The following is a 27,878-nucleotide window of genomic DNA, read 5'->3' on the forward strand; positions in this document are numbered from 1 at the left end:
ATATACTCAGTTTGCTATATTGTCTATGAATCCCCAAAACATACTAGTTATTCTGTATGAGTGTGAAATTGTCTCTATTCTGTTCTTTTTTTTTCTGTACATATTTTGGTTTATTCTTTATTCACCTGATGTTTTCTAAATTGCCACATCTTAAACATTGTAGTCACATTTTGTATACTTCTATTATGCAGACATTTTAAAAGTAGCTAATTGGTTTTTGAAAGGAGAAATAAAAAATATTTTTCTAGAATAGCCAATATTAGACTTAGCATTATCTAAAATTAGATTAAACTTCCAATAGGCAAACGGGGTAGGCACATGTATGCTTGGGGAGTTTTACTGAGGTTAATAGGATTTCCATCCAGTCTGATGTCCTCTAGAGCCTTGCGAATATAGGTCAGATTTTTCACATTGCAGAAAGTATCTTCATGCATCTCTAGAATGTTGTTGTTCTAAAAATGATAAAAAAAAAAAGGAGAGAGAGAGAAAAGTTAGAGCATATTCTTAATATGTGGTCATAGGGCATGTTTTAATTCTCAGCCAAAAATTTCATACTAAGTGACTGGTGCAGACATTTTATTATTCATCCCACACTTTGTAGTCAATAGTAGAATAGGCATGTTCTTATTCTTGTTTGTATATTTCAGAGATTAAAAGATAAATATGTAAGAAAATAAGCTTAAAGGAAAGAGTTTTTAAAAATGATGGGTAGTACAAAGAAAGAATAAGTATGGGTAGAAAAGATTATCTTGAGATAACCATGTAGTTAGTTGCAAGTGCAATAGCAAGAAAACAGGAATTTGAAAGAGTCAAAGTAAAAAGGTCCAGGCAGAGTTGATCAGATTCACATTCAGAGGAATTAGTATATTCAGAATGGAACAGAAATTCAAACTAGCAAGCAACGTGACTCAGTGGTGAACGACATATTTCAAATGGTGTGACGTCCTGCCTGAAAATCTAAATACTCAAGCATGTACAGAATACCCAAGAGCATGTACAGAAACAAATATATATACATATATTATTATGCATATATCATAAAACATATAATCAATAAGGTTGAAATGAACTTAAGGTAACAAGTGAGCAAATGTCAAAAAGACAGAATTCAAAACTAGATTTAAAATATATTGATTGTGTTTCTTTTTTTTTTTTTTTTTTTTTGGTGTTTGGGCCACACCCGGCGATGCTCAGGGGTTACTCCTGGCTGTCTGCTCAGAAATAGCTCCTGGCAGGCACGGGGGACCATATGGGACACCAGGATTCGAACTAACCACCTTTGGTCCTGGATTGGCTGCTTGCAAGGCAAACGCCACTGTGCTATCTCTCTGGGCCCTGATTGTATTTCAAATATAATAAAATTAACCCATTGTAAGTATAACCTTTAGTAGTTTTTAATATATTTTGAATCATTCCATTCTACAATTCAATTTTATATTTGAAAAATTTAAAAATATTTATAATTACTTATAAGTTATTTTCATTTTCCTATATCTAGATTCTAGAAATTCATACTCTATATACATTTTTATGGAATTTACCATTCTTGACTATTCATAAAAATAAAATTATTTTTTATCTTTTGTGAATTATTCTTCTATTTAAAATTTCTTTTTTATTGGGGCCAAAGTGGTTCAAGTGGTAGGGTATTTGTATTGTACACATTAACCTAGAATGGACCATGGTTTGATCCCCCATGTCCCATATGGTCCCCCAAGCCAGGAGCCATTTCTGAGTGCATAGCCAGGAGTAACCTCTGAATGTCACCAGGTGTGGCCCAAAACCAAAAACCAAAAACAACAAACAAAATTAAAACAAATTTATTTTTTCTTTTTTTCCCTTATATTTTTTTGGTTTGGGGGTCACACCTGGCAGTGTTCAGGGGTTACTCCTGGCACTGCACCAGAAATCAATCTTGACAGGCATGGGGGACAATATGAGATGCTGGGATTCGAACCACCATCTGTCCTGGATCATCTGCATGCAAGGCAAATGCCCTACCACTATGCTATCTCTCTGGCCCCTCTACTTAAAATTTCAACGTTTTTATTTTTTTCTATTACTTAATAATATTCCATAGTAAGGTTTGATGTTGTTTTTTAGGCTTTTAGGAGTTAATAAGAACTGATTTGTCTGTATCTCATCAATATAATTTTTCACTGTTCGTGTATTGTAGAACATAGATTTTTAATTTTCTTGGGCATAGTGTGTACCTAGAAGTTGTCTGTGGAAATGTAAAGCTATTTTTTCAAAACTACATAATTGTATACTCATACCAGAAATTTATGAAAAATCTAGTTTTCTCTACATACTAACCTACATTTGTTAAATGATCTGCCTTTTTTAATTTCAGCCGGCCAATTTCATCACCATTGTATATAGAAAAGCCACTGAATTTTTTGTATCAATTTTGTAGTTTGTACAAGTTGCATATAGTACAAGTTAATTGCTTCTAGGAGTTTTTCTTGGAGTTTTTAGGTATTTCTAAGTACAATATTATGTCAAAAATAGTTATAGTTTGACTTCTTTTCAATCTGAATAACCATAGCATATCTTTCTTGGCTAACGTCTGTGTATTTCTAATATTATGTTGAATGATAGTATTGAATAACATCTTTGTCTTGTGCCTAGGGATGAAACTATCAAAGAATGTGAGCAAGTTAAAGTGCTATTTTTATTGCTAGTGTGGAAAATATGTTGGTGTCATTGCTGAATTAATTTATTAGTTCAAAACTAATTATTATTAGTTTTGTGGGATTCTTATAATTTTCTGAGTAAGTGATATGTAGAGCATTTTGGAGATTATATTTTTATCTTCAAATCATGAACATGTATGTATCTTTATGTTTTCATTTTCCTTTCCCTTAATCATATAGAAGTGTAATAGTCAAATAAAAATAATTACGATGAAGTCATGTTTTGACATATGTATATATGTGAACTTATAAAATGATAAAAACTAATTAGTTTTTTTGTTTTTGGGCCATACCCAGTGATGATCAGGGGTTACTCCTGGTTATGTACTCAGAAATCATTCCTTGGGGGACCATATGGGACACTGGGGATTGAACCATGGTCTGTCCTATGTTAGCACGTGCAAGGCAGATGCCCTACCACTTGCACCACCACTCTGGCCCCAAAGCTAATTAGTTTTTATAGTCATGCATAGACAATTTATCTTGTGACATACTTTTTTTTTTTTTTTTTTTTTTTTTGGTTTTTTGGGCCACACCCGGTAACGCTCAGGGGTTACTCCTGGCTATGCGCTCAGAAGTTGCTCCTGGCTTGGGGGACCATATGGGACGCCGGGGGATCGAACCGCGGTCCATCCAAGGCTAGCGCAGGCAAGGCAGGCACCTTACCTCTAGCGCCACCGCCCGGCCCCATGACATACTTTTTATGCATGTTTGACAATAGGAGTTATTATCTACACTCAAATACTTTCAAATACATAATATTATTAACTATAGACATATTATTTATTAATTCTCCAGAAATTATTTCTTCTGATAACTTAACCCTTAATTTTTATTCTACATATCAAACACTAAAAACCAACAGTTTATACTAATTTTATGAGTTTAACTGTTTATAGGTTCCTCATATTAATTATATGGTACTAGATGACTAAATAATAATACAGCATTTGTTTTTCTATGTCATCATGTCAGGGCTTTCTTCATATATAATATTGGATAATGTTTCATCATACATATGTTTTTGTTGTTTTGGGGCAACACCTAGCAATTCCAAGGGTTTACCTGAGGAACCATATAGGATGTCAGGGAATCAAACCCAGGCCATCAGCGTGCAAATCAAGATTCCTATCTGCAATACTATCACTCTGGCCCCTGTGTTACTTGTTTTTGCTTATTCCTCCCTCAGTTTTTGCTGTTAGCAATTCTTGTCGTTTTTACATATTGCTACAATGAGCAAGAAAGTACGGATATATCTTTGTGAATCTGAATTTATTTATCTCTGAATGTATACTTATGCATCAAGTGACAGTTCTCTTTTTACCTTCTGAAAATATGCCCATACTATTTTTCATAATGACTATGATAATTTTTATTTCCTTTACCAGGAAGGGATTCCCTTTTTGTCCTCACATTGTAGACAATAACTATAATAGTTATAAGGTGACATCTCATTTTGGTCTTATTTAACAGTTCCCAAATGCTTTGTGATGCTAAGCTCTTTTTATGTGCCTGTTCGACATTTTAATGTTTTAAAACATGTCTATTCAAATATTTTTCCATATTAAAATTGGGTTATTTAATTTTATCTATTTCCTTTGGAAATTATTTAGACACCCTTATCAGATGTTTGACTTGTAAACATTTTTCTGATTGCTCCTCTTTCTGTTACTTCTTTAATGTGCAGATTTTACTTTCCTCCACAATAGGTTGCAGCTTGCATTGTACTAATTTGTTACTTATTTTGTAAAAATTATTAGATAATTTGTTATTTTGTTATGATTTAAATACATTGGATATGATTTTAAATTTAATTTCTATATTCATTTTAGCTATCTTTGCAACTGTTATGTACATATTGATTTTGAAACCCGGTACATGCAGAACTTATTTTTATAGGATTCCTTAGAATTTTCTATATAGGGATCATGTCATCTAACTGTGGTATTGTTATTCTTTTTTTTGTTTGTTTGCTTGTTTTTGGGCCACACCCGGTGACGCTCAGGGGTTACTCCTGGCTATGCGCTCAGAAGTCACTCCTGGCTTGGGGGGACCATATGGGATGCCGGGGGATCGAACCGCGGTCCGTCCTAGGCTAGCACAGGCAAGGCAGGCACCTTACCTCTAGCGCCACCGCCCGGCCCCGGTATTGTTATTCTTAATGTCCAGTTTAGGCACCATTCAATTCAGTATTTAAGTATTGCTTAATTGCCCTAACTGCAATTGCCATATGCAATATTGAAAAGATGTAATGACTTGTGAGCCAAGCATTCCTTGTTTATGATCTTAAGGAGAAAGCCTTCTGTTATTTTATTATTTATTACTATTTTATTATTTAGTATATTATTATTTATTAAATATTTACCATTTATTCTTTATTTTTAGTACTGTTTTTTATCTATTATTTAGTACTATTTATTATTTAGTACTATTTATTTATTATTTATTTTTTAGTTTTACTAAGAATACTTACAATGGGTTGAAGAAGTTTCTATCTTTTCTAGTTTTTTCAGTAATTTATTTTTACCTTCCAAAAAGCTTCTGTGTTTTATCCCATGCTATTTTTTCTGTCTGAATTGAAATTATCATGTAATTTTATTTTATTTTTAATATTTTGGGGAGACTACACATGGTATTGTTTAGGGGTCATTTTATCGTTATGCATAAAAACCACTCTTGCAGTGCTCATAGGATCCAGGGCTAGAGTTCAAACTGGGACAAACAGTATGCAAGGCAGTCATGTCCCCATATTACTTCTGGCTTAAAACTGTACATTTTAACCCATTATTCTATTAATATCACATGTTTCATTGGCTGAATTATTTGGGGGGGGCACACCTGGTGGCATTTAAGGATTATTCCTGGCTTATGGAAGGCAACCACCCTATCTCTATACTATACTGCCTATACTATAGCATATACTAGTATATTCTATAGGCAATATAGAAGCTATACTGTTTCTCCAGTCCCTCATTGACTGATTTTTTAATATTAAACCATTCTTGTATTTCTAAGATAAAATTTTCTTTTCAAAAAATAATAGTTTTAAATTGCTAGTATAGTTCATCTTGTGCTTTGGTAAAGATATCTGCATTCTTAAAAGAGTTTTGGATTTTTTAGATGATCTCCTTGTATGTCTTTGTATGGGGAATAGAGCGAAGGTTATAAGTCCTATTCATCACTATCACCTCTTCTTTTAAAGTTTGTGATAGTTGATGAAGAATTAAATTTAAATATTCTTTAAATATGTAGTAAAATAAATTAACAAATCAGGTTGGGGTTGGACTTTTACCCCTAGCCACCCTTAGCCTGGGTACACAGGTCTCACCATTTAGTGTGCAGGTTCTGTGAGGGTGAAAAATATCTAGGACCAATCAGAACTGAGTGGCCATCAGACCTGTACCCTGCAGTATTCAGATGTCACCTTGACATGCCAGGGACTGAACTCAGGGCATATTTCTTAAAAAATATGTTCTCTAGTTCATGGAACTATACCTCCTCCCATTTATAATTTATTATAATAATTTTATACTTTCCTTTATTTTAGCCAGTCTAATAGTATTTCAATTTGCTAATATTTTGAATAATTAATTTTTATTTGCTCCATTGTGTTTTGTTAAGTTTTGTTTGAGGGCTCATTCCTGGGTCTGTGTTAAGGATTCAACCCTGGCTCTGCATTCATGGCTCACTCCTGACTGTGCTCAGGGCTCACCCCTGGCTCTGTGTTTAGGACTCACTCTTGACTCTGTGCTCAGAATTCATTCTTGGCAGTATTTGGGGAGCCATGTGCAGTGCTGAGAACTAAACCTGGACTGCCTGCATGCAAAACATGCACTGAGTGAATATCAACCCAAATGTGCTTCCACCCTTTCATCCCAAAATGTAGCTCATTGGGAATTAAAATAAGGCAAACTTGCACACACGGTTTTTAAAACCTTGTCTTTTCTTAATCCTAAATAATTGAAGTTTTTCATCTTTCAGCAGATAAGAACCCTATCTGATTAAGTAAACTTAATTCAATTACTAAATTCTAAATTTAAATGACTGTATCATTTTATCCCTGAAAGCTTGTAATAAAATTTTATTTTCTTTATTTTCCTTTTTAAAAAAATTTCCAATACGTACACTTTTATTGGGGGTGGGATTTTTAAAATTAAAAAATCTTTTTGAAAACCTGCACTCTTTGGCAAAAAATAAGATATATAGTGACTTCTCAAGGAGGGAGAAGAAAGATTAACATCTAAGGACACAAATCTATATAAACAAACATATATATGTATATGTGTGTGTGTGTGTGTGTGTTATACATATATACATACTTTGTTCTCAGGTTAAAAGACTAACTAAAAGAAAGGTTAAAATAATCAATGTCTGAACATGTCTGTACAAATAGTTTTTTTTTCCCTTTACTACTTCCTCCTTTGCTTTTATGTTTTCCTCTCCTAGAGCTGTTAGGCACACATGGTCAGAAAACCCTACCTGGAGGTGAAGGGCTCGGAGGTTTTCTGGGAGTGGCAAAGGGATATGATCCAAGTTGTTATCAGTGAGGTAGAGGTGATGGAGATCATACATGTCCTGTAAACATTCCAGGTGTTAGTCGTTACTCAAAACTTTTAGGATTGCTGCTGCATTTTTCATTTCCTGTCCATGCAACTCTTTGCAAAATGGATTATCTGGAGAAGACTCATTTTGTAAAGTGGAAGCAGATTCGCTTCACAGTTGCTACCAACAATTCAAATGAAACGTGCTTCTCAAACTCTAGGAGGAATCTTTCATGATCTTCTCTAACCTTTTCTAATATAAAGGCAACTACTTCTCATGAATGATATTTTAGTATAGAATTGGGAAACGTGAGGAAGTAGAACAGATTTATTTCATGTTATAGTGTAGAGAAATGTTCCTTTCTCCTCAGGGAAAGTTCAATCTCTAGTTCAGAAAACCAGAAAAAAAATAACCTAGCAAGTCAGAAAACATTTAGAGGCATGCAGAGGTACTGAGGTCAGACACAACAGAAAAAAAAAACTTATTAAATTTTCCCTTGGGAACTAGCACTGGGAACCGGACCATAGCTATTTCCAGAAAACTGGTGTAGAAAGTAGACTCTCACCATTGTCCAGAGTCAAAGGATTCACAACACACCCAGCTTTCTCTCTGCAAGTGGCAAAGTGCCCCATCAATTAGTATTTTGAATGCATTTTTGCAACTTAACATTTCACTACGCAGATCAGATGGTGTAAGTTTAAGTGAAAGCTCTCAGACTTGGAGCTATTATTTTAGCAGGTCATTCCACCTCTGTCTTGCTTCTATAGCACAGAACACAACGTTCCTTAAAATGAAGTGAATCAATCTTCCTACAAAGTCATCTTCAGGGAACCACCCACACACCACACAAGGAGTTATTTCTTTAACTGTGTAGAAAATGCTCCTTGAGTGATTTTCTTAGGAAATAATTATCCTGTTGTATCCTATCCGGCGACTTTTATATGGATGGATGGCATTCAGACAGCTGATTATTTGGGCTCTACTTTTTGTTCTGGGGACTGACCAGTCACAGAACTTACCAAAACATTGCCTACACCCCACCAAAAAACAAACAAAAATGTCATAATGTAAAATTTATGGTAGGTCCTAAAAGTTTCATCAAATTGAATCCCTTTATAGAAATAAAAAAAAAAAAACTAGTCACTGACAGCAAATGGAATGAAAAGATTCAAGTTTTTTATTTCCAAACTGAAAACTTACTTTAAAAGCTTCTTGCTTGATTCCTTTTCTCCCCAGTCTATTGTTGCTAATATCAATAAACATCAAAGTGGTTGGCAATTCTGGGAGCTGTCTTATTTTGTTGTCACGCAAGACAAGCTCCCGAAGCTGGGGTAGCTTTCTAAAAGCATCCTCATCAATCTCAGATATTAGATTTGAAGTTAAATCAATCCTTTTTAAATCATCTAGAAGAAAAAATGAAGAAAACAGTTAAGTCGTATTTAACATTTTTTGCTCACATAGAAATACGATGATTGGTCCCATCTGTGAGATAATATAAATAAGAATTTTGACACTCGAAGCTAATGAAACAATTATTTCTAATTACTTTATAAAATGTAATTTTCTACTGAATATCCTTTATATTTATCAGAAAGCACACACGTTAGCAGAAAAATTGACAGATTATCTTTAAAATCACTCTTGTTTTTCTTATACTCCAAATGCTTAATGAATTTTACCATTTAAGATAGCTTCCTCTGTGATGTTATGTTGTAATTTTTAAAACTTAAAGTTTTAAAACTGAAGATCTCCTGTACTGCAAGTCCCCAGAAATCATGTTAAGTGATTTTCACATAAAAACAAAGCCAGGAGTAGCAGTGAGCACCACCAGTGTGGCTCAGAAAAAAGCATACAAGAACACAAAAGCTTTATAAAGGATTTCTCATCTAAATGTTTACATTATGAAGATAACTAGCAAAATACTTCTTACATGGCAATAAGAGAACGAGACTTATATATGTCAGTCATAAAGATCTATTTAACAAAATTTAATTCAAAGAAGTCAAAACTTAGTTATTCTATATCCATGACATTTTGCCAGCAATGATATAACTCTATTATATTGAATTTAGCGTTAAAATAGAATAAATAGAATAAAATAGAATAAAATCTTGAACAATTTAGCAACTCTAGAATCCTATAATTTCAATATTTGTTCTATCCTAATTAAACTTTCAAATATGTTAGCATGAGGAAAATTAGTTTATGAGTAAATCCATTTAAATTCATTTTTTTTTCAGTTCAATGACAACATTTTACATTAAAACAGCTTAAGAAAAGGAGACCAATACTGCCATCCATACTTAGGCTTGCAAAGTCATTTTTGTTAATCTTCTTAATTTTGTTAAAGCGGGAATAGAAATAAGCAGTGCTCTTTGGTAGTGGAGGGATGGCATCAAGTTCATGGTCATCACAGTAGATGGTGGTACTGATACAAGTACACAGAAGACAGGTTGGAAAGTCTAAAAAGTGGAGGAAATGAGAATATATAAATAACAAGCAATTCTAAGAAATAACAATATATTTTAACCAAGCACTTCACTGAGACCATCTGGCAAATTCCACAATTTTTAATACAGTTTATGTAAAGAAATTTTGGTACTGTTTCACTGTCCTAACAATTAGCTTATTATTTGTAATTTTTGAATTTTTAATTGCTGGGTGATTGTAATATGGGTATTCTTTTTAATTTGGAGGACACTACACTTTAAACATGCATAGCTTATACCTCACACATTACTTATTCATTATTGTACATTACTTATTGCTGATCAATTTAAAACTCCTATTTGCTCTTTGATGCTAACCCTGTCTTGTTATTTTTACACAGCTAATATGTAAAAACATGTATGCTTCTTGAGAAACAAAATAATACTTTCTTGATAAAAATTATTTACAACATTCATAGAAATAGGAACTGGGAGGAGGGGATAATATAGGTTGTTCTAAGAGTTTAGTGGTGCAAGATGGGTTATCTTTAGATATCTGCAATAACAAGAGGCCTGTGATTAACAGTATTTATTATATGCTAATAAATGTGAAATTTGAAATCAGAACATAATCTCTTCTCAACAATAGCATAGTGATAATAATGAGCCTATTTTTTGTTCACTATGGACCAGGCACTTAATCTTTATGATGGCTCAGTAAATTCTTATAATGAGCTCTTTTATTAAGTGAATCCTTATTATGATTGTGCGGTGATAACTATTGTTTATTTTCATATTTTTATGGGAAAATAAAAACAACATATATTGTAAGCCTTGCTCAAAATGTATATCAAATCCAAATGCCGCCACTTGGGAATATCCCCTCATTATATTCTCTTAAAATGTACTGTATAGATTTTGCTAATGTCAGCTATAATACAGTAGTGTGTCTAGAAACCTGTGAAAAGAGATGAAGAGATAGCACAGGAATTAATGTGTTTGTCTTAAAAAACTGTTGCCAGAGGGTCAAATCCCTAGCACCACAAGAGTTCCTAAGCACCAACTAGCGGTCAATGTTGATCAAAGACAGAACTATCCCTGAGGACCTTTGGGTAGCTTGTGTGTCTCATTCCCAAAGCATATACAACGTCTGTGAGACGAGTCATTTTAAGATAAGTTTTGTAGCTCCAAAATTAAGAGTAGAAAGATGAGGGTTGACAAAAAATTTCAGCAATAGGAAAGTTACTAATTTCCTCAGACCCTTTGCTATGCTACTCTCATTATGTCAAAGTTTTCTACAATGATCATTGTAATAAGAAATATGAGCCATGAGTCCACAGTGATAGCACAAATGGGTAGAAAATTTGCTTTGCATGCATCTGACCAGGGTTTGATCCACGGCATCCTAAGTGTTGCCCATTGTCTGCCTGGAATTATTCTTGAGGGCAGAGCCAGAAGTAAGACTTGAGCACAGTCAGTGTGGGCCAAAATGAAAGAGAAAGAAAGAAAGAAAGAAAGAAAGAAAGAAAGAAAGAAAGAAAGAAAGAAAGAAAGAAAGAAAGAAAGAAAGAAAGAAAGAAAGAAAGAAAGAAAGAAAGAAAGAAAGAAAGAGAGAGAAAGAAAGAAAGAGAGAGAGAGAAAGAAAGAAAGAAAGAAAGAAAGAAAGAAGAAAGAAGAAAGAAAGAAAGAAAGAAAGAAAGAAAGAAAAGAAAGGAAAGAGAAAGAAAGAAAGAAAGAGAAAGAAGAAAGAAAGAGAGAAAGAAAGGAAGGAAGGAAGAAGAGAAAGATGAAAGAAAGGAAGGAAGGAAGAAGAGAAAGATGAAAGAAGAAAGAAAGGAAGGAAGAAGAGAAAGATGAAAGAAAGAAAGGAAGGAAGGAAGAAGAGAAAGATAGAAAGAAAGAAAGAAAGAAAGAGAGAAAGAAAGAAAGAAAGAGAAAGAGAGAAAGAAAGAAAGAGAAAGAGAGAGAAGGAAAGAAAGAAAGAAGAAAGAAGAAAGAAAGAAAGAAAGAAAAGAAAGGAAAGAGAAAGAAAGAAAGAGAAAGAAGAAAGAAAGAGAGAAAGAAAGGAAGGAAGGAAAGAAGAAGAGAAAGATGAAAGAAAGGAAGGAAGAAGAGAAAGATGAAAGAAGAAAGAAATGAAGGAAGAAGGGAAAGATGAAAGAAAGAAAGGAAGGAAGGAAGGAAGAAGAGAAAGAAAGAAAGAAAGAAAGAAAGAAAGAAAGAAAGAAAGAAAGAAAGAAAGAAAGAAAGAAAGAAAGAAAGAAAGAAAGAAAGAAAGAAAGAAAGAAAGGAAGGGAAGGAAGGAGGAAGAGAGAAGAGAAAGAGGAAGGAAAGGAAGGAAGAATGAAGGAAGAAGAAAGAAAGAAAGAAAGAAAGAAAGAAAGAAAGAAAGAAAGAAAGAAAGAAAGAAAGAAAGAGAAAGAAAGAAAGAAAGAAAGAAAGAAAGAGAAAGAAAGAAAGAAAGAAAGAAAAAAAAAGAAAGAAAGAAAGAAAGAAAAAGAAAGAAAGAAAGAAGGAAAAAAAGAAAGAAAGAAGAAAGAAAGAAAGAGAGAGAAAGAATCAATCTTAGAACAGCATTATGGCCATGGGCTTTCTCATTCACTCCGAAGTACTGGTTCAGAATCCACTTGCAGGTGGATTCTCACAGTAAGGAGTGTTTACCCTCTCTGTCTTGTTTTGCAATTTCCAAGACTGAAGAGAAACTTATATTTTAGTGGTCAATAATCAGAATGAGGGTATTTGAACAGAGAAGGAGAAGGAGGAGGAGGAAATAAGGACGGAAGAAGAAGGAGGAGGAGAAGGAGAAAAGAAGGAGGAGGAGAAAAGTGGAAGGAGGAGGAGGAGGAGGAGGAGTAGAAAAAGAAGAAGAAGAAGAGAAGAAGAAGAAGAAGAAGAAGAAGAAGAAGAGAAGAAGAAGAAGAAGAAGAAGAAGAAGAAGAAGAAGAAGAAGAAGAAGAAAAGAAGAGCAAGAACAAGAACAAGAAGAAGAACAAGAACAAGAAAAGAAGAGCAAGAACAAGAACAAGAAGAAGAACAAGAACAAGAAGAAGAAGAAGAACAAGAAGAAGAACAAGAACAAGAACAAGAACAAGAACAAGAACAAGAAGAAAAGAGGAAGAAGAAGAGGAAGAATTGATTGGGTCACACCCAGCAGCACTTAGGGGTTATTCATGACTGCACTTGGAAATTCCTCCTGGCAGGCTCGGAAGAGCATATGGGCTGCTGGGGATCCACACCAGGTTGGCTGCATGCAAGGCAAAAGGTCTATCACTGTGCTATCTCTCCTCCGGTACAAAGACAACTATTTCCATTCCCAAACCTAGACTCATGAATGATTAGTCCAGGCCCTAAAGTTTCCCATCAAGTCCAAGCTGGATTACCTGAAACTGCTTCTTCTTTGAATTTAAAGTACATCTGTATCCTTTATTTCAAACCTATTTTAAAATATTCTTTTTGTTCATCATCTTGTAGGGCCCAAGTGTGGCAGTTTGGGGCAGTGACAAAGTGAGATTTGATCAATTCAACTTTGGAGGACAGACCTTCGCTGGTGTGAGGGCCTAGAACCCCAGTGAATTCGGGCTCCTGAGGGGAAGAACCATCAATCAACCTCGGGGTGGACTCCTCCTCTCCATCTTCGGCCTCCTCGGACAAAGGGGGCGGGGTAAGGAGCTCTCTGTTTCCTAAAGGCATCACCGTAGCTATTTCAACCTGAAAAAGAAACAGAGCTTAATTATTAGACAATTTTCTTGAGCATCCGGTTAGGTGACATGAATTTGCAATACACGTTTTGGTCACCAGATAGCACCCTTGCTCTGAAGTTCAATACCTGCTTAGCTTGCCTGGGAGAGCAGCACATCTGAGGTAGTTACCAGTATTTGTTTTAAATTGTTCCTAAAAACCTTCGTAAGAGTTTCCAATGCCTTTTAAACATCATTTTGCTTCTTTAAATACCCGTGAAGGTTTGTAAATGTCTAAAGTTTAAAATTACCTCTAATTCTAAATACAAGAACACATTATTATTGTGAAAGATTAAAATTAATCCTAAAATGTACGGAGTAAACTCCAAAAGTTTCCTTCGTTTTTCAGTACATATTTAAGTTGTATTAAAACTAATGAGCAGTAAGAAGCTGATGCATAAATTTCAGTCCTTTAATTTGGATTCGAATATTGATATTTTTTGTTTGATATTTACAATATATAACTTCCTCTAATTAAATATATTATTTTAATAATCTGTTTAGCAATAACATAATTAAAAGGATTTTTATATTCAAATAAAATATATAAATTATAAAACTATTATATAGTGATATGATATGGGATTACTTTCAAATTTTTTGAATTATTTTCAAATTTTTTGAATTAAAAGTATGCCAATACCTGAGTGGTTAAAATTAATTTACATGACTGAAACCCAACTACAATCATATTTGTAATCAAGGTGTTTAAATAAAGATATTAATAATAAAAGATTTCTATCTAAAATAAAATATATCAAAATTGAAAAAATTAATTACTCTTTTTTCATCTTGCTTTATTCTCTATTTTGTTTTGTTTGTTTAGTTTTGGGCCACACCCTGCGGAACTCAGTGGTTACTTCAGGGTCTGAACTCAAAAATTACTCCTGGCAGGCGGGTGGGACCATATGGGATGCCAGGTATCAAACTCCAGTCCATCACATGCAAGGCAAATGCCCTACTGGCTGTGCTAAGGCTCTGGCACCCCTTCTTATCTTTTAAGTAAAATCAAATAGTTTCAGGTACAGTAATTTAGAGAAATGTTATGGGAATAAGAGATTTGGGGGTAGAGAGAGAAGAAGGAGAGGACAGAGAGAGCAGAGAGAGAGGCAGAATGAGATGAGGGAGAATACGGGGGAGAAATTTTCAAGCAAAGGCTGAGAAAGTCAAGATATTTACAATTAGGGAATAGTTTCAAAGCACCAAAAAGTGTGCCCTAAAAACCCCTCCGAAAATATAATAAGAGCTTTTTCTTTAATCCTTGGCCCCAGAGTATAGTGAGAAGGAAAGAAATTGAGTGAAGGAGGAGATAGAGAGATGTGAAATAATGGTGAAAGAGATAAAAAGGTTCTCAAGTACTCAGGTACACATTGGTGGTGTTAAAAACTGACAGAACTAAATATCCAGATCTTAAAGTTAACCACACAAAATCCTAAGACCCAAACTTTAACCACCAAAACTAAAAAGGTGCCTATCAATATGGCAGCTGGAGAAGGGTTGGTTTGGAGTGGACTCTGGGAAAATTGCCATAGGGCGGTTGACACTGATGGTGGGATTGGTGCTGCAACGAAGTTATGAATAAAGCAAATGTAAATAACTTTGTAAATCACAAAGCTTTAAATAAAAATATTTAATAAAAAAGGCAAGAATAGATGTTTCTTAAGAAATTGTATTTTAAATTACATTTGGTTTTTTACTTTTTCTTATTTTAAGTAATTAGTAGCTACTTGTAAAAGCAACACTTCATAAATGCATACACATATACAATTTATTTAATCCTTCATTCTCAACTATCTTCCTTCATCTCAATGTTGATTTCTTTCTTTTTCTGTTTTTGTTTTTGTTTATGGGTCACACCTGGCAGCACGAAGGGGTTCTCCTGGCTCTGCACTCAGAAATTGCTACTTGCAGTCACGTGGACTATATGGAATGCTGGGATTTGAACCACCATCTCTGCTGGATTGGCTGCATGAAGCCAAATGCCCTAGTGTTGTGCTATCTCTCTGGCCCCCACAATGTTTATTTCTTTATATCACTTAGTAAATATCTAACTTTCATATGACTCAGAAACCTGGGACTGAAATTATACACAACATTGTTGGAATTTGATATTCAAGCCCATGTTCTCCTTAAATACATATTTCATTTGTTTGTCTCTATGTCTTTTTGTTGACTTTTGTCTATACTAAATAAGCCTGTATTTTATCTTACATACATATTACCTCTTTTTCTCTCCCCTCACATTTTTCTAAGTAAGCTCCATTCATCAAAATCTATCTTGCTTTATTGGAAAAAAAAAGATTTTGCTGAGTAAAGATAGGTACTTCCCACTGGGAACTGAGTTTCTCATGACATCATCAGAAATCCAGATTTCTTTATGATTTACCTGTTATAACCTTTGATCCTTTGTATTCTTTTTATTTGACCAAATGATAAAAATCTTCCAATTTACATTTTACAGTTTAATGTCAAAATGATACGTAAACTTTTTATTTTATATATAAAAGGGTACCTATTAAATCGTAACTATACACATTTAATTAAAAAATCATTTTTGGGAAGCTACAGTTGTTAGTGCTTATGACTTACTCATGGCTCTCATCTCAAAGATCACCTTTCAAGAGGGGTTTAGGGGACCATATTCAGTACCAGTTATGAATTCATATCAGTCACATGCAAGATAAGTTCCCTAACTTTGTACTTTCTGACCCCTACTTTGTTTTGTAGTTTCATTGTTATGGTGGGGCAGTTATGGCAGTGCTTATGGGTACCAAAGCAAAACAAGGGAATGCTTGGGTTGGAGCAAGAAGTTCTGGAAGGAGCTCTGGGCCTCACCTATGAAAGTCTTGTGCTCTGTTACTTGAAGTATCTCCCTGCTTAACTTTAACATTTTAAACATAATTAAATGTCAATTTTTATCAATATGAATTCATTGCTTTAAATTTTTTATTTTTATCTTTCCCAGTTAAGGTTATATTTAGTTGACACAAAACTGAGGAAATGTAATATATCCAAACATGATCTTTTGATACATATATAAATTACCAATATCCTCTACCCTGTTTACCTTGTCACCTATTTAATATACTTCTTATTTTTTTATTTTATTATTTTGTTTGTTTGTTTTGGGGCCACACCTGGTGATGCTCAGGCTTCTGCCTATATGCTCAGAAATTGCTACTGGCTTGGGGGACCATATGGGACGCTGGGGAATAGAACCACGGTTCATCCTAGGTTAGCAAGTGCAAGGCAAACACCCTACTGCTTGCACCACCACTTCAACCCCTATTATACTTTTTAAATGTTAAAAGCAAATGTTTTATGAAGTTAAAGAAAATTATACATTAAAATAAAATAGGCTTTTAGTTGCTAAAATATCAATAACTTAGAGAAAATATCTTGTCACACCTTTATTTTTATTCCTATAGCACATAGAGAGCCCCCAGAAACAACTAGTGGTCACTCTCTTCAGCCCTTGTCTCTTCTTGGTGCTCCAATAGGCCTGCTAAAATTCCAAATAGATCCAATCAATATGTATTACATGTAACTGTGCAATATAGGATTCATTTAGTTCTGTTTTGAGCAGGGGCAACTTCTGGTGATACTAGGCCTGGTGGTTACAAGGCTGATGGTTTGGTACCGAGTTCTGGACGTACTTGCTGCTCGTCTGCCTGGTACTGGATACCAACAGATGAGGTTGGTGATGCTAAGGTGTGTATGTGTGTTTTGGAGAATTTCAGAAAGGCAGGAGATACCAGGGATTTGATTCAGGGCCTTGTAAAAATAAGGCATAAGCTTTATTTCCCTGATGTGCGAAACAGAGCTTAAATTAAAAAAAATTGGAGGAACTCAAAAGAAAATACAGGAGGTAAGACAATTTTCTTGAAAGTAACACTTCCAGTTACTCTGATTGGATCCCAGGTACTACATGTGTCTTTTGAGCATTTCAGTATCATTCCTGGGAAAAGACTTAGAAATAATCCTTAAGAAAAGCTAGGGATGTCCTGAACCCTGAACCCTTCTAAGTTATCTTTTTAATTGCTATCTATTATTTTGTCATGCATTGTATTATACTTTTAACATTGCACTCCATTTTTGCTCCTCACCAAACTGCCAAGATACCACCAGAATTATCTTTAGGTCACTTTGCCTTCTTAAGTGAAATGAGTCAGAAGGAAAAATGACAAATACCAGATGATTTCACTCATGTCATGTGGAGAGAAACAAAGCAAAGGATTACACAATTTCCAGTGGAAACAAACCCTGAGAAATCAATTGAGCTGTCATCTGATGACCCTATTTATTTCTTGTGCTATGAATATTTAGAATGCACTCCTTTAACACTACTTAAATATATGCTATTATATTCATTATAATCACTGTGTTGTATATTAAAAACTCATACTCCACCACCACCACCACCACCACCACCATGACCACCACCACCACCACCACCACCCACAACCGAAAAAAAAACTCATACTTCTTCTAAAAAACTCAAAAGGTCAATTTCTCAACATAACTCTTCACTCACATCCATTAACCAATAGAAGTGAAAAAAATATGACATAACATAAAAATACATATGGATGTCATCCCCTAACATTCAAACACCTGTTTAAGATAAAAGATAAGATACAAAATTTGAAAAAAAATATAATTGCATTGAAGAAAAATAAGAGCTTTAAAAGGAACACTAAGTTCTGTTTTGTCATTTCACCTTTCTGACTTTTCTCCTTCCCTCATATATTCTCTCCATTTTAGCTCTTCCAATACTTCATAACATCATCAGTTTTTTCTTTATCCAAGTCTAGTAGATGCAAAATATTGAGTTATTGTTTTTACCAATATATTTATATGCTATAATATCATAGATGACCAGTAGAATCTCATGGAAGTATTATACAAGTTGCTTATTCTGAATAAATCTAATTCATAGTTCTATGCTTAATTACAGAAATTTTGATTAGAAGAAACAATGAATATGTAAATGTTTACTTTTAAATATGCATAGCCTGAAATCTAGTTAAAAGAAAGTAATACTATCTTTGGTATATTTAGAAGCCATATATGAAGACATTAGGAAGACTGGCTAGAAATTTCACTTAGGCAAACTTCTTTAAATAGAAAGACATACGGTTCCCATCTAAAGAGTCAGAATGAGGCATATTAGAAGGAATGGATTTTCAGAGGTACCAAAAGTAGGCTTCAAGAAAAGAGGAAATGAAGACAGATGTTTCATGAAAGAGTCAATCTAAAGGGAGAAATGCATTCCACACACAATTCCTGGAATCCCCAGCTTTGTAGGGAAAAATATTTGCACACTTTTTATAGATAATTACTTTTGCATGAATTTGATGTGAGCTGTAAGATTTCACTTGTTTTCCAGCATACGAGGGCAATGGACATTTTGTGTTCATCAGAAACTTGCTCAATTGTACTTGCTAATAGAATGCAGAAGCTGACCAAGTTTTGAAACCAAGAGAAGTGAATGCATTTAAGGTCAGTAAGTTAATATAAATAAAACCTCAAAGTACTATGACTAAGAACTTACTGTGTGCCTCAGACACAGTCAACCTGACTTATATTGCATAGGGGTGATTTAGTCTCATATTTCTCTCTTTTTATTAAAATATCTTTTACATGGTGACATGAAGTTAGGGAACAATGAATGTAATGGAAGGCCATAGAAACACATGAACCAAGCCTTCCCTCCAGCCCCAGATTTTTGTGCTTGTATTGCAGAATATGTCAGGCATTAGCACAAATGGCCAGAAATGAGGGGACTTCTGCAAAATACCTTAGTATAATCTCACTCCAGTGTCATTTTTGGCAAACAACTAGAGGTGAGCTGAACACCTATATCTCACTGCTCTCTGTAAGAAGTGCCTGGCTCAGCAAGTGCCCTGTCCACCAACTTTATGCCTAGAAAAGGAGCACCTAATGTTCCCATTAAAGCACCAGTCTCCTTGACCTAACATAGATGAACAATACTGGTCTCCTACTTGAATTTATTCTACCTCATTTCTTCTATTGCCTAGAGAAAAATAGGATCAGTACTTCTGGTTTTCCATAAGTATGCGTCCTTTATTTATGTCTCATAGAGAATAAACTTAGGAATCCTGCAAAACCCACAGATTTTAGAGTGGATAGGCTGCCTCAGCCACATCATGCTAATAGTTATTTTATCCTAGCTCCAATCAGCTGGTTTCACAAATGTTTACAAGGCTAGTTATGGTAGTAAGAAATCATAAGTTCCAAAATTAAGGTCAGAGGAAAGACAAGGTGGCTGATACTATAAGTCACCCTGGAACCCTCAAATGAAATGTTATACAAGTAGAAACAACAAAATCAATTGGCACAGCTCTAATGGCAAAGAAAGGGGAGAAGCACTCATGGAATAACTCTTAGGATGGTGGGAATATTAGTGGTGAATCATAAAGACTTAACCCCACACTGCAACAGATGCAATGAAGGGACAGCACAGAATCCCACCAAGTTGAGTGAGTGAGGATAGTAGCCTCAAGAACTTGACCAGTATGAATCAGCTCAATAGCTTTCCAGATAAGAATTTAGAGAACACAGGTTGCGAATGTATAATGAACTGGAATAAAATCAGTGCTAAAAAATATATAGTACAAAGAAGAAAGAAGTCAGAAATTAGAGAAAATTAGAAAATTGCCATGAGAAATGACATAACTAAAGCACTTGGTAGATACAATTTTAATAAGATCCAACATGGTTATGATTAGATGTTTGTATCCAGTAGTCCATCATTGCAGTACATATAAGTCAATCTCATCTGTATCAGTCAGAAGAGGCATGTTTTTATTCTGTGTTCTATTTCTTTACATTAATTCTTCACTTAGGTTGGACATAAAAGGAACATTTATAAAATAGTACATACTGCCTAGAAAAACCTCAGTATTATATTTGTCTATTTACCAAACAGTATGCTTTTTAAGACATTTAGTTAACTTCAAATTATGTTACCAGTTTTTATTTTTCATTTGCAATATAATTTATAATTAGTAATATAAATATAATATAGTATTTTGTGGATAATATTATAATACCCTTAATAACATATATTACTCTATGAGCAATACTATTATATATCAATACATAATGATATATAAAATGTTATATATTAATATACCTATATAATATATATCAATATTTCTATATCATTATATGTTGTCAAAGGAAAAATAACTGAAAACTTACCTTTGTTTCCAAAGGTGTGAAAGGTCAAGAGTTCTTAAGCTGATTTACTAAAAATGAACTCAACTATCCTAGATTTCACATGATATTTTAGTTGTACTGAAACTGTGCTTTAAACATGAACCTGGTATTCCAATTGATTTAAGTAACCCATATTAATTATCTAAAAGAATGTGACCATGAATACTGGCAATGAAAGTTGTATCTTATTTTCTATTTTATCTTGAAAATAGATGAGAAAGGAATGTATTTGGCAATGACTAGTCAGTCCTCCTATTTCTGACAAAACAGCTTTCAGTGTAGAAGGATCATCTTTCCTCTCGCTCCCTTAAATACTTGACAGCTATGATAGATGCTGAGGTATTGTGAAAACTATAATCACTTGGAAATTCTTGACTCTTTCATTCCTCATAATCAAATTACTGGATTTCAGAGTAATGAAAGCTCCAAATTGGACATAGATAAAAGAAATAAAAGAAGAAAGAAAAACAGCAGAAAATTAATAGATTCTTTCAGTGCCAAAATCTCTGGTTTGGTATTAACAGAATCAAGTTTAAATCTTATTCTCAAACTTCTGACCTGAAAAGTCTTTGGGCAAAATGCTGATCCTTCTTTGTTGTTAATAATTACAGTGATAATAGGTATAACATAATGAAATGATATTTTATTTCAGGGATGTTTGTGATAATAAACTGGACTTGGCTTCATAGAATATTAAAATATGGACACTTCATTCTGATTTAGAACTCTCATAATTTCTACTATTTCCTGGAGATTATACATGATTGTATATTTACTTTGTTTTTCCCTATATTTCTCAGGTTCTCGGCATCGAACTCATGGTCTTGCATTATGTTAAGCAAGTGCTCTATCACTAAGCTACCTCTGCAATTGCTGTTGTTTCATTGTTAAAGTTTCCAAATAGTTTGAAATTTAAACTGAGTATAAAACAGTCATACTAAAAGCTAATTAACACAAATTCTTTCAACCTCTCCCTATACCCTCCAAAGAAGATTGATTGAAGTTTGGGCTTTTTTGTTGTTGTTGTTAGTTTGTTTTGGGGTCACATACAGCTGTCTGTGCTCAAGGCCTACTTTTGGCTCTGAACTTAAAGATAACTTATGATGTGGCTCAGGGACCATATTGAGTCCTGGAATATGAACTTGGGTTATCCAGGGGTGAATAATGGTATGTAAATTAGCTCTCATTCAATAATTTTTTTATTAGTCAATTATTACAGGTGTTTTGTGGTATTTTGTTTTTGTCATTTACTTTTGCAATACAATCAAACTAATTTTAGAGTTTATACAAAACTGATTTTGGAGTCTGTGTATTAATACTTCAAAGTATCTACTCAGGAGATTAGAATGTCAGGAAATTAAGGTAGTGGCTAATATGGAAGTGTGAATAGAGGACACAAGTGTTTTTCAGGTTTCTGAATAAAATTTCAAACATACTGCTATAAGATATAGGATTTATGAAATATATAAATTCCTCTAAAGTTATAGCCGATTTTTGCTCTGAAACCTGAAAAATTTGTTTTTCCTCTTCAACCTCATGGAAACATTGTCTGATGTCATTATGAAATTCCTCCACACTATCCAACAGTATTTTAACAAGTCTTCCATATGGCTATGAGGTACAATTGCATTTCTGAAGATGAAGAAACATTTCATTGCATTTAAATACATTGATATAGGACTAGAGTACTATGTCATCATCTGAATAGAGTCAAAGAAATTTACTGAAGAAATGAAAGTCTTATATTTTTTCAGTCTATCTATAAAGAACAATACAGTCATTGAGTAATTAGCCAGGCAAAATAAATTAACAAAAGGGAAAGGGCAATATTTTTTGAGATCTGGAGAAATAAAAGAAATAAAAACTGTGATTTTAATATTAAAAATTCTGGGAACTACATATTATTTATTTCATTGAGTTGGTAATCAAAGGACTCACAAATGAATGCTTTGCAGCAATATATTTCAAAATATTTATGATAAAATAAATATTATGTTATGTTGTATTTATTTTCTATTGATATAAAATGGGATAATAAATATATTAACTGAAAGCTATACTAATGTTAGATTTTGTTTGGTTTGGGTTTATATTTTGGATACACCCAGCTGTGTTCCAGGCTTAATCTTAAATCTGCACTCAGGGATAACTCCTAAAGAAGATAGGAGGACCAGGTGAGCTGCCAGAGGTAGAACCTTTATTGGTCGCATGCAAGGTAATTGCCTGTTCACCATATTATCTCTCCTGTCCCAATGAACTATTTTTTCTCACAACTTTTTATGGTTTAGAAGTTGAGATGTGAATTTTGTTGTCAAATTCTCACAAAATCAAAATGAAACAATGGTTAGGGATGCAAACTTATATGAACCTCAAGTCTCCTATGTATAAGGCAAAACCACGCAACTTGAACTAGCTAGTCTTGCCTCCAGTTAGAGGGGGAAATAAGGGAGGCATCAAGACCAAACAGGTGCAAGACTACTAAGTAGTAGGTTAGATACAAAGGGGACCACATATTCTAGCCGCCCTGGGGGTGAGGGAAGAGGAAATGGGAGGTAGGACAAAAACGGAGGTGTAGGGAGGACAATTTGGTGATGGGAATCCCCCCTGATTTTATGTAAATATGTACCTAAAATATTATTGTCAACAATATGTAAGCCACTATGATCAAAATAAAAATTATATAAAAAAAGATTGATTCCCAGTGCTTAACAACTCTTAATGTATTTCAACTGCAATTTCCCTTACATTAACTTTCACTCATGCTTCAGATTTGTTGCTTACCTGCAGATAATTACTTAAGATGCTCAATATAATATTTTTCTATAAAACAGTATAATCTAATTACAATTATAGAAGGAATGTTTCAATATCTTTTTGATGTTTTATGGTTATAGAAGATGAATATACTAAAGGACAAAACAGGAAAGAATTTTGCCCAACACACAAAAAATGTTAAATTTGTCTTAGAGTTTTCTTTTCTGTTTTTAATGATGTGCTTTGTGTAATTTTAGGGGGCACACTCGGAAGTTCTCAGGATGTTTTCCTACATTTAAGGACTCCTCTAGTAGGGATTGGGAGACTACAAGAAGTAGTAGTTATGTAATCAGATCAGCATGCAAGGCAAGCATCTTCCGCATCCTCTGTATTATCTCTGTTCTTAAAATTTTCTAGAAATAAGTGTACGGGTATTTCAGAAGCCCTATGACCATATATATTTATAATTTTTAATATATTTTGCCATTCTACTAATGGTTGAAAGTTTGGATTAGATCAGACAGAACTATATTATTGCCATTGAAATTAGAAAATAAAGTAAATGAAGATGGAGAGATTGTACAGTAAAGATGAAAACCATCCAGATTCAATCATATATGGTCCCCTGAGCTTTGCCAAATCCCTGAGTACAGAACTTGGTATACAACAGAAACCAAACCAAAATAATACAAAACTAGATATTTCCACTAATTCTAACTTCTAATTCACTGTAAGTTTGTTTTAATATATGACAGTCCACTTAGAAAATGATACATTAGAACAAGAACAGCTAGAGCAATTTACCTTTACTTATAAATATGAGGTAAATGTTTACCTGGAATCACTGTAGGCTGAAATTTTCAAAATGCATTTACAAAATTTATGCTGTAAATACTTATACTCTAGGCTTTATTCACAAGGCAGAATTTATTTTATTGCAGATAACCCATAAAATCTATATACTTTTTTGTGAATCAATTTATATGATAAATTTATATTATATTTATATAATTTTATACAATTATATATTTATTAAGTACAATCTATATTATATAATTTATAGTGTATATATATTTGTATAATATATGCAGTTTATATAATAATAGTTTATGCTAATTTATTTGGTTTGGAATTAAAGTCTGGAATTTTTATCATGTCATATTACTATTTCTTATGCTTGTAAATATTCTTTTTTTTTTTTTGGTTTTTGTGCCACACATGGTGATGCTCAGGGGTTAGTTACTCTTGCTAAGTGTTCAGAAATCACTTCTGGCTTGGAGAAATCATATGGGATGCCAGGGATCAAACCAAGGTCTGTCCTAGGTCAGCCCAGTTTACGGCAAACGCCCTACCACTGCAATGTCGTGCTGAACTCCATGGAGTACTCTATTTTTAAGGAAACAGTGGTGTAAAAGAATTCCTTGGAAATTGGAAACATTTGATAAATTATAGTCTGGAACTTGTAAAGTTAAAATGTCATAATTTTGGTGATTTATCAGAGAAATAATATTGCAGAATATGTAAAGCCTCTTAAATTTAGTTTATAATCTTTATATTAGCACGTCTTCACATGAGGAAGAATATAGTTTATAATAAGTGTCTGCAGGTAAAACACAGTTATGTCACAACTCTCTGTGGCAGTATTTTTTTCAAGCTGTATTCCTGCTAATGTGTACTTCCTCTCTTGAGGGATAAAGTAATTCCATGAATTCCCACACAGCACTGCTCAATATAGAGAATTCACTTATATATTTTTACCAACGTCATACATCATGTAAAATAATTTTTAGAGAAATGTCAAATATTAAATCTGATAGATGTCAGTGTGAACTCAAGTATTTTTGCTTTTCATTTTTTAAACTATAGTTTTGCAAGATGGAGAAAGAAACAGAACATAGTAAAATACTTGGAAAATTTCTTCATATAGTCTTTGGTGTTATAGTAGGTTGAAGATGTAGGATTACACAGTAAAATTTAATAAATGACAAAATGTTTTCAAAGAAAACATCTTTAACTTATCAGAAATCATATGCTGAAAGCAAACACTAAAAACAACTGGAAAATATAGTCAATCAAATGTGCAGATAAAAGATCTTTGATCTTAACCCTGAACTCCTACTAAAAGGAGACAGAGAGAAGTGAGGAGAAAAAAAATATTTAAAAGCGATTGTATTTTAAGGGCCAGAGAGATAGCATGGAGGTGAAGGTGTTTGCCTTGCATGCAGAAGGACGGTGGTTCGAATCCCTGCATCCCATATAATCCCCTGAGCCTGCCAGAAGCGATTTCTGAGCGTAGAGCCAGGAGTAACCCCTGAGCGCTGCTGGGGTGACCCCCCCCCAAAATAGACAAAACAAAACAAAATGATTGTACTTTGATTGGGGCCCAAGGAATAAAGGCTTCTGCCTTGCCTGCGCTAGCCTAGGGCGGACCGAGGTTCTATCTCCCAGAGTCCCATATGGTTCCCCAAGCCAGGAGAAATTTCTGAGCACATAGCCAAGAGTAACCCCTGAGCATCACCAACTGTGGACCGAAAACAAAACAAAACAAAATATTGTATTTTGAGATTAGATTATGTTGCTTTAAGATAAAAATGAGAATATTTATATCTCATAAAATATATATGTTGTATAAAATTTATATATAAGATTTTAAAATATTCTATTTCTTTAAGACAGGCATTTCTACCACTCCTACTCATTAACATTGTCATGGTAGTTGTTAGTGTAGTAATTTTCCTAAATGCACTCACCACTCTTTGTGACAGGCATGGGGTGAGGGAGGAGGGATATAGAGGGCATTGGCGGTGGGAATTTGCACTGGTGTTCTTTGTATGACTGAAACAAAACTACAATCATGTTTGTAATCCTGGTGTTTAAAATAAGAAATTAAAAAATCAGCTTAATTGATTAAAAAAGTTTGATTGACTTATTTATCAAAAGTAATTTTTATGAACATTTATATATAAAGACTAGTTCAAACATGAAAAAGCAATGTAATTTCCCTTTTGGTGTTTTTGTACTTAATAGACCTGTTTGTGCATGTGGTGTGTGTGTGTGTGTGTGTGTGTGTGTGTGTGTGTGTGTGTGTGTGTGTGTTTGTTTATTTGGTGGGGACAATATTGTATTTTAATTACACTTCAGCATTTCAAGGCCTGTGTGTTTTCTGAGTCAGAAAATTAGCTGTATCCTTTCATTATCCAAAAGGCTTGGCTTTTAATTAGAACGTGTCATTTCAGATTTATATAATGGGTTGTCACCTTGCCTGGGACCTACATTACTGCTAAAAGATCATCAGTCATTCAGGAAAACACATTCTTTGTTGGAATACAAACGAGTTCCAAACTGATATTCTTTTTCTGCCTTCCTTTTTCATTCTCTCTCCTCTCTCTCTCTCTCTCTCTCTCTCTCTCTCTCTCTCTCTCTCTCTCTCTCTCTCTCTCTCTGTCTCTCTCTGTCTCTCTCTCTGTCTCTCTCTCTCCTCTCTCTCTCTCTCTCCCTCTCTCTTTCCCTTCTTCTCTCCCTCTCTTCCTCTACCCCCATTCAACAGGATTCTCAAAGGTCCCTCCTTATGATGAAAGGCAATTCACTATGAGGTCAGAAGATGCAGATGTATTTCTGGGGATAATCCAGGCTAAGCGAACAGATAGTACTTGAAGTCTCTAGGTCTCCAGGTCTGTACCTGACAATGCTCAGGGAACCATGTGGTGCAAGGGATTGAACCAGGGTTTGTTTCATGTGAGACAATTATCTTTGTCCTTCTATTCACCTTTATCTCTTTCCTATTCTCTGCTTCTCTTTTAATTTACTTATTTTCTTTTAATTTCCTATATCAAGGATTTTTCTTTTCCAACATTTTTTTAAGTTTATATTACTTTAACTCTTCTTTTTCTTGACTTGTTCTATAATAGTTCTATTTCTATTTAGATAGGAACTTGTTTTTTTTTAATTGTGGAAAAACAAAGAAAATTAGATGAAACTAAGGAGGAAAAGAATTCTCTATTGTTAGCTCCTAAGAGATTCAGGAGGAAGGTGTTATAAAAATTATTATAAGTAGAACATTTCTACTTGTAATTAATAGAACCTTATTTCAAGATCACAAACCCTAACATTCTACACATAAATCTTGTTTGTTTTGGTCCAAACCTGTCAGTCCTCAGAGCTTAGTCATGACTGCACTCAGGGATTAAATGGGGATGGAACTGAAGTCTAAATTTGGGCCTGAGATGTGCAAGACAAGCACCCAACCTACTGTACTATAGATTCTATCCCCCATAAAATATTTTTAAAAGTCACGAAGGGGTATCAATTACCTTAGTGTGGTAAATAGGTATGTTTCTATAGTTGTATAAATCATCCATGTCTTCCATGGTGGTATCGTAGGTTTCTGAGTCATAATTGATGGTTTCCAGAGTTGGGGCGGTTATAGCAGCATCAAAAATGACGAGTCCCAGAATGAGTCTTGTGAACATGTTCAT

The 27,878-nt window shown here is 33.9% G+C and overlaps 1 protein-coding gene across 1 annotated transcript; it reads right to left on the reverse strand.

The window, feature by feature from the left end:
- Nucleotides 1-102: 102 nt before the first annotated feature.
- On the reverse strand, nt 103-27,878 carry EPYC (epiphycan). Its single transcript, XM_049782933.1, has 6 exons — nt 27,714-27,878; nt 13,207-13,375; nt 9,542-9,700; nt 8,439-8,641; nt 7,176-7,271; nt 103-452 (listed from the first exon to the last, which is right to left on the reverse strand). The coding sequence occupies exons 1-6, from the start codon at nt 27,876-27,878 to the stop codon at nt 282-284; spliced, it is 963 nt and encodes a 320-aa protein (XP_049638890.1). The 3' UTR covers nt 103-281.

This window comes from Suncus etruscus, chromosome 11 (genome assembly GCF_024139225.1).
Source record: "Suncus etruscus isolate mSunEtr1 chromosome 11, mSunEtr1.pri.cur, whole genome shotgun sequence".
Classification (NCBI taxonomy): Eukaryota; Metazoa; Chordata; class Mammalia; order Eulipotyphla; family Soricidae; genus Suncus; species Suncus etruscus.

Excerpts from the sequence above, each read along its gene's own strand:
- EPYC (XM_049782933.1), bottom strand. The coding sequence starts at position 27,878 with ATGAACATGTTCACAAGACTCATTCTGGGACTCGTCATTTTTGATGCT. Across the intron at positions 8,642-9,541 it reads AAATGACTTTGCAAGCCTAA|ATGATTTAAAAAGGATTGAT; the intron begins GTATGGATGGCA and ends TTTTTCTTCTAG. Across the intron at positions 453-7,175 it reads TCCGAGCCCTTCACCTCCAG|AACAACAACATTCTAGAGAT; the intron begins GTAGGGTTTTCT and ends TATCATTTTTAG.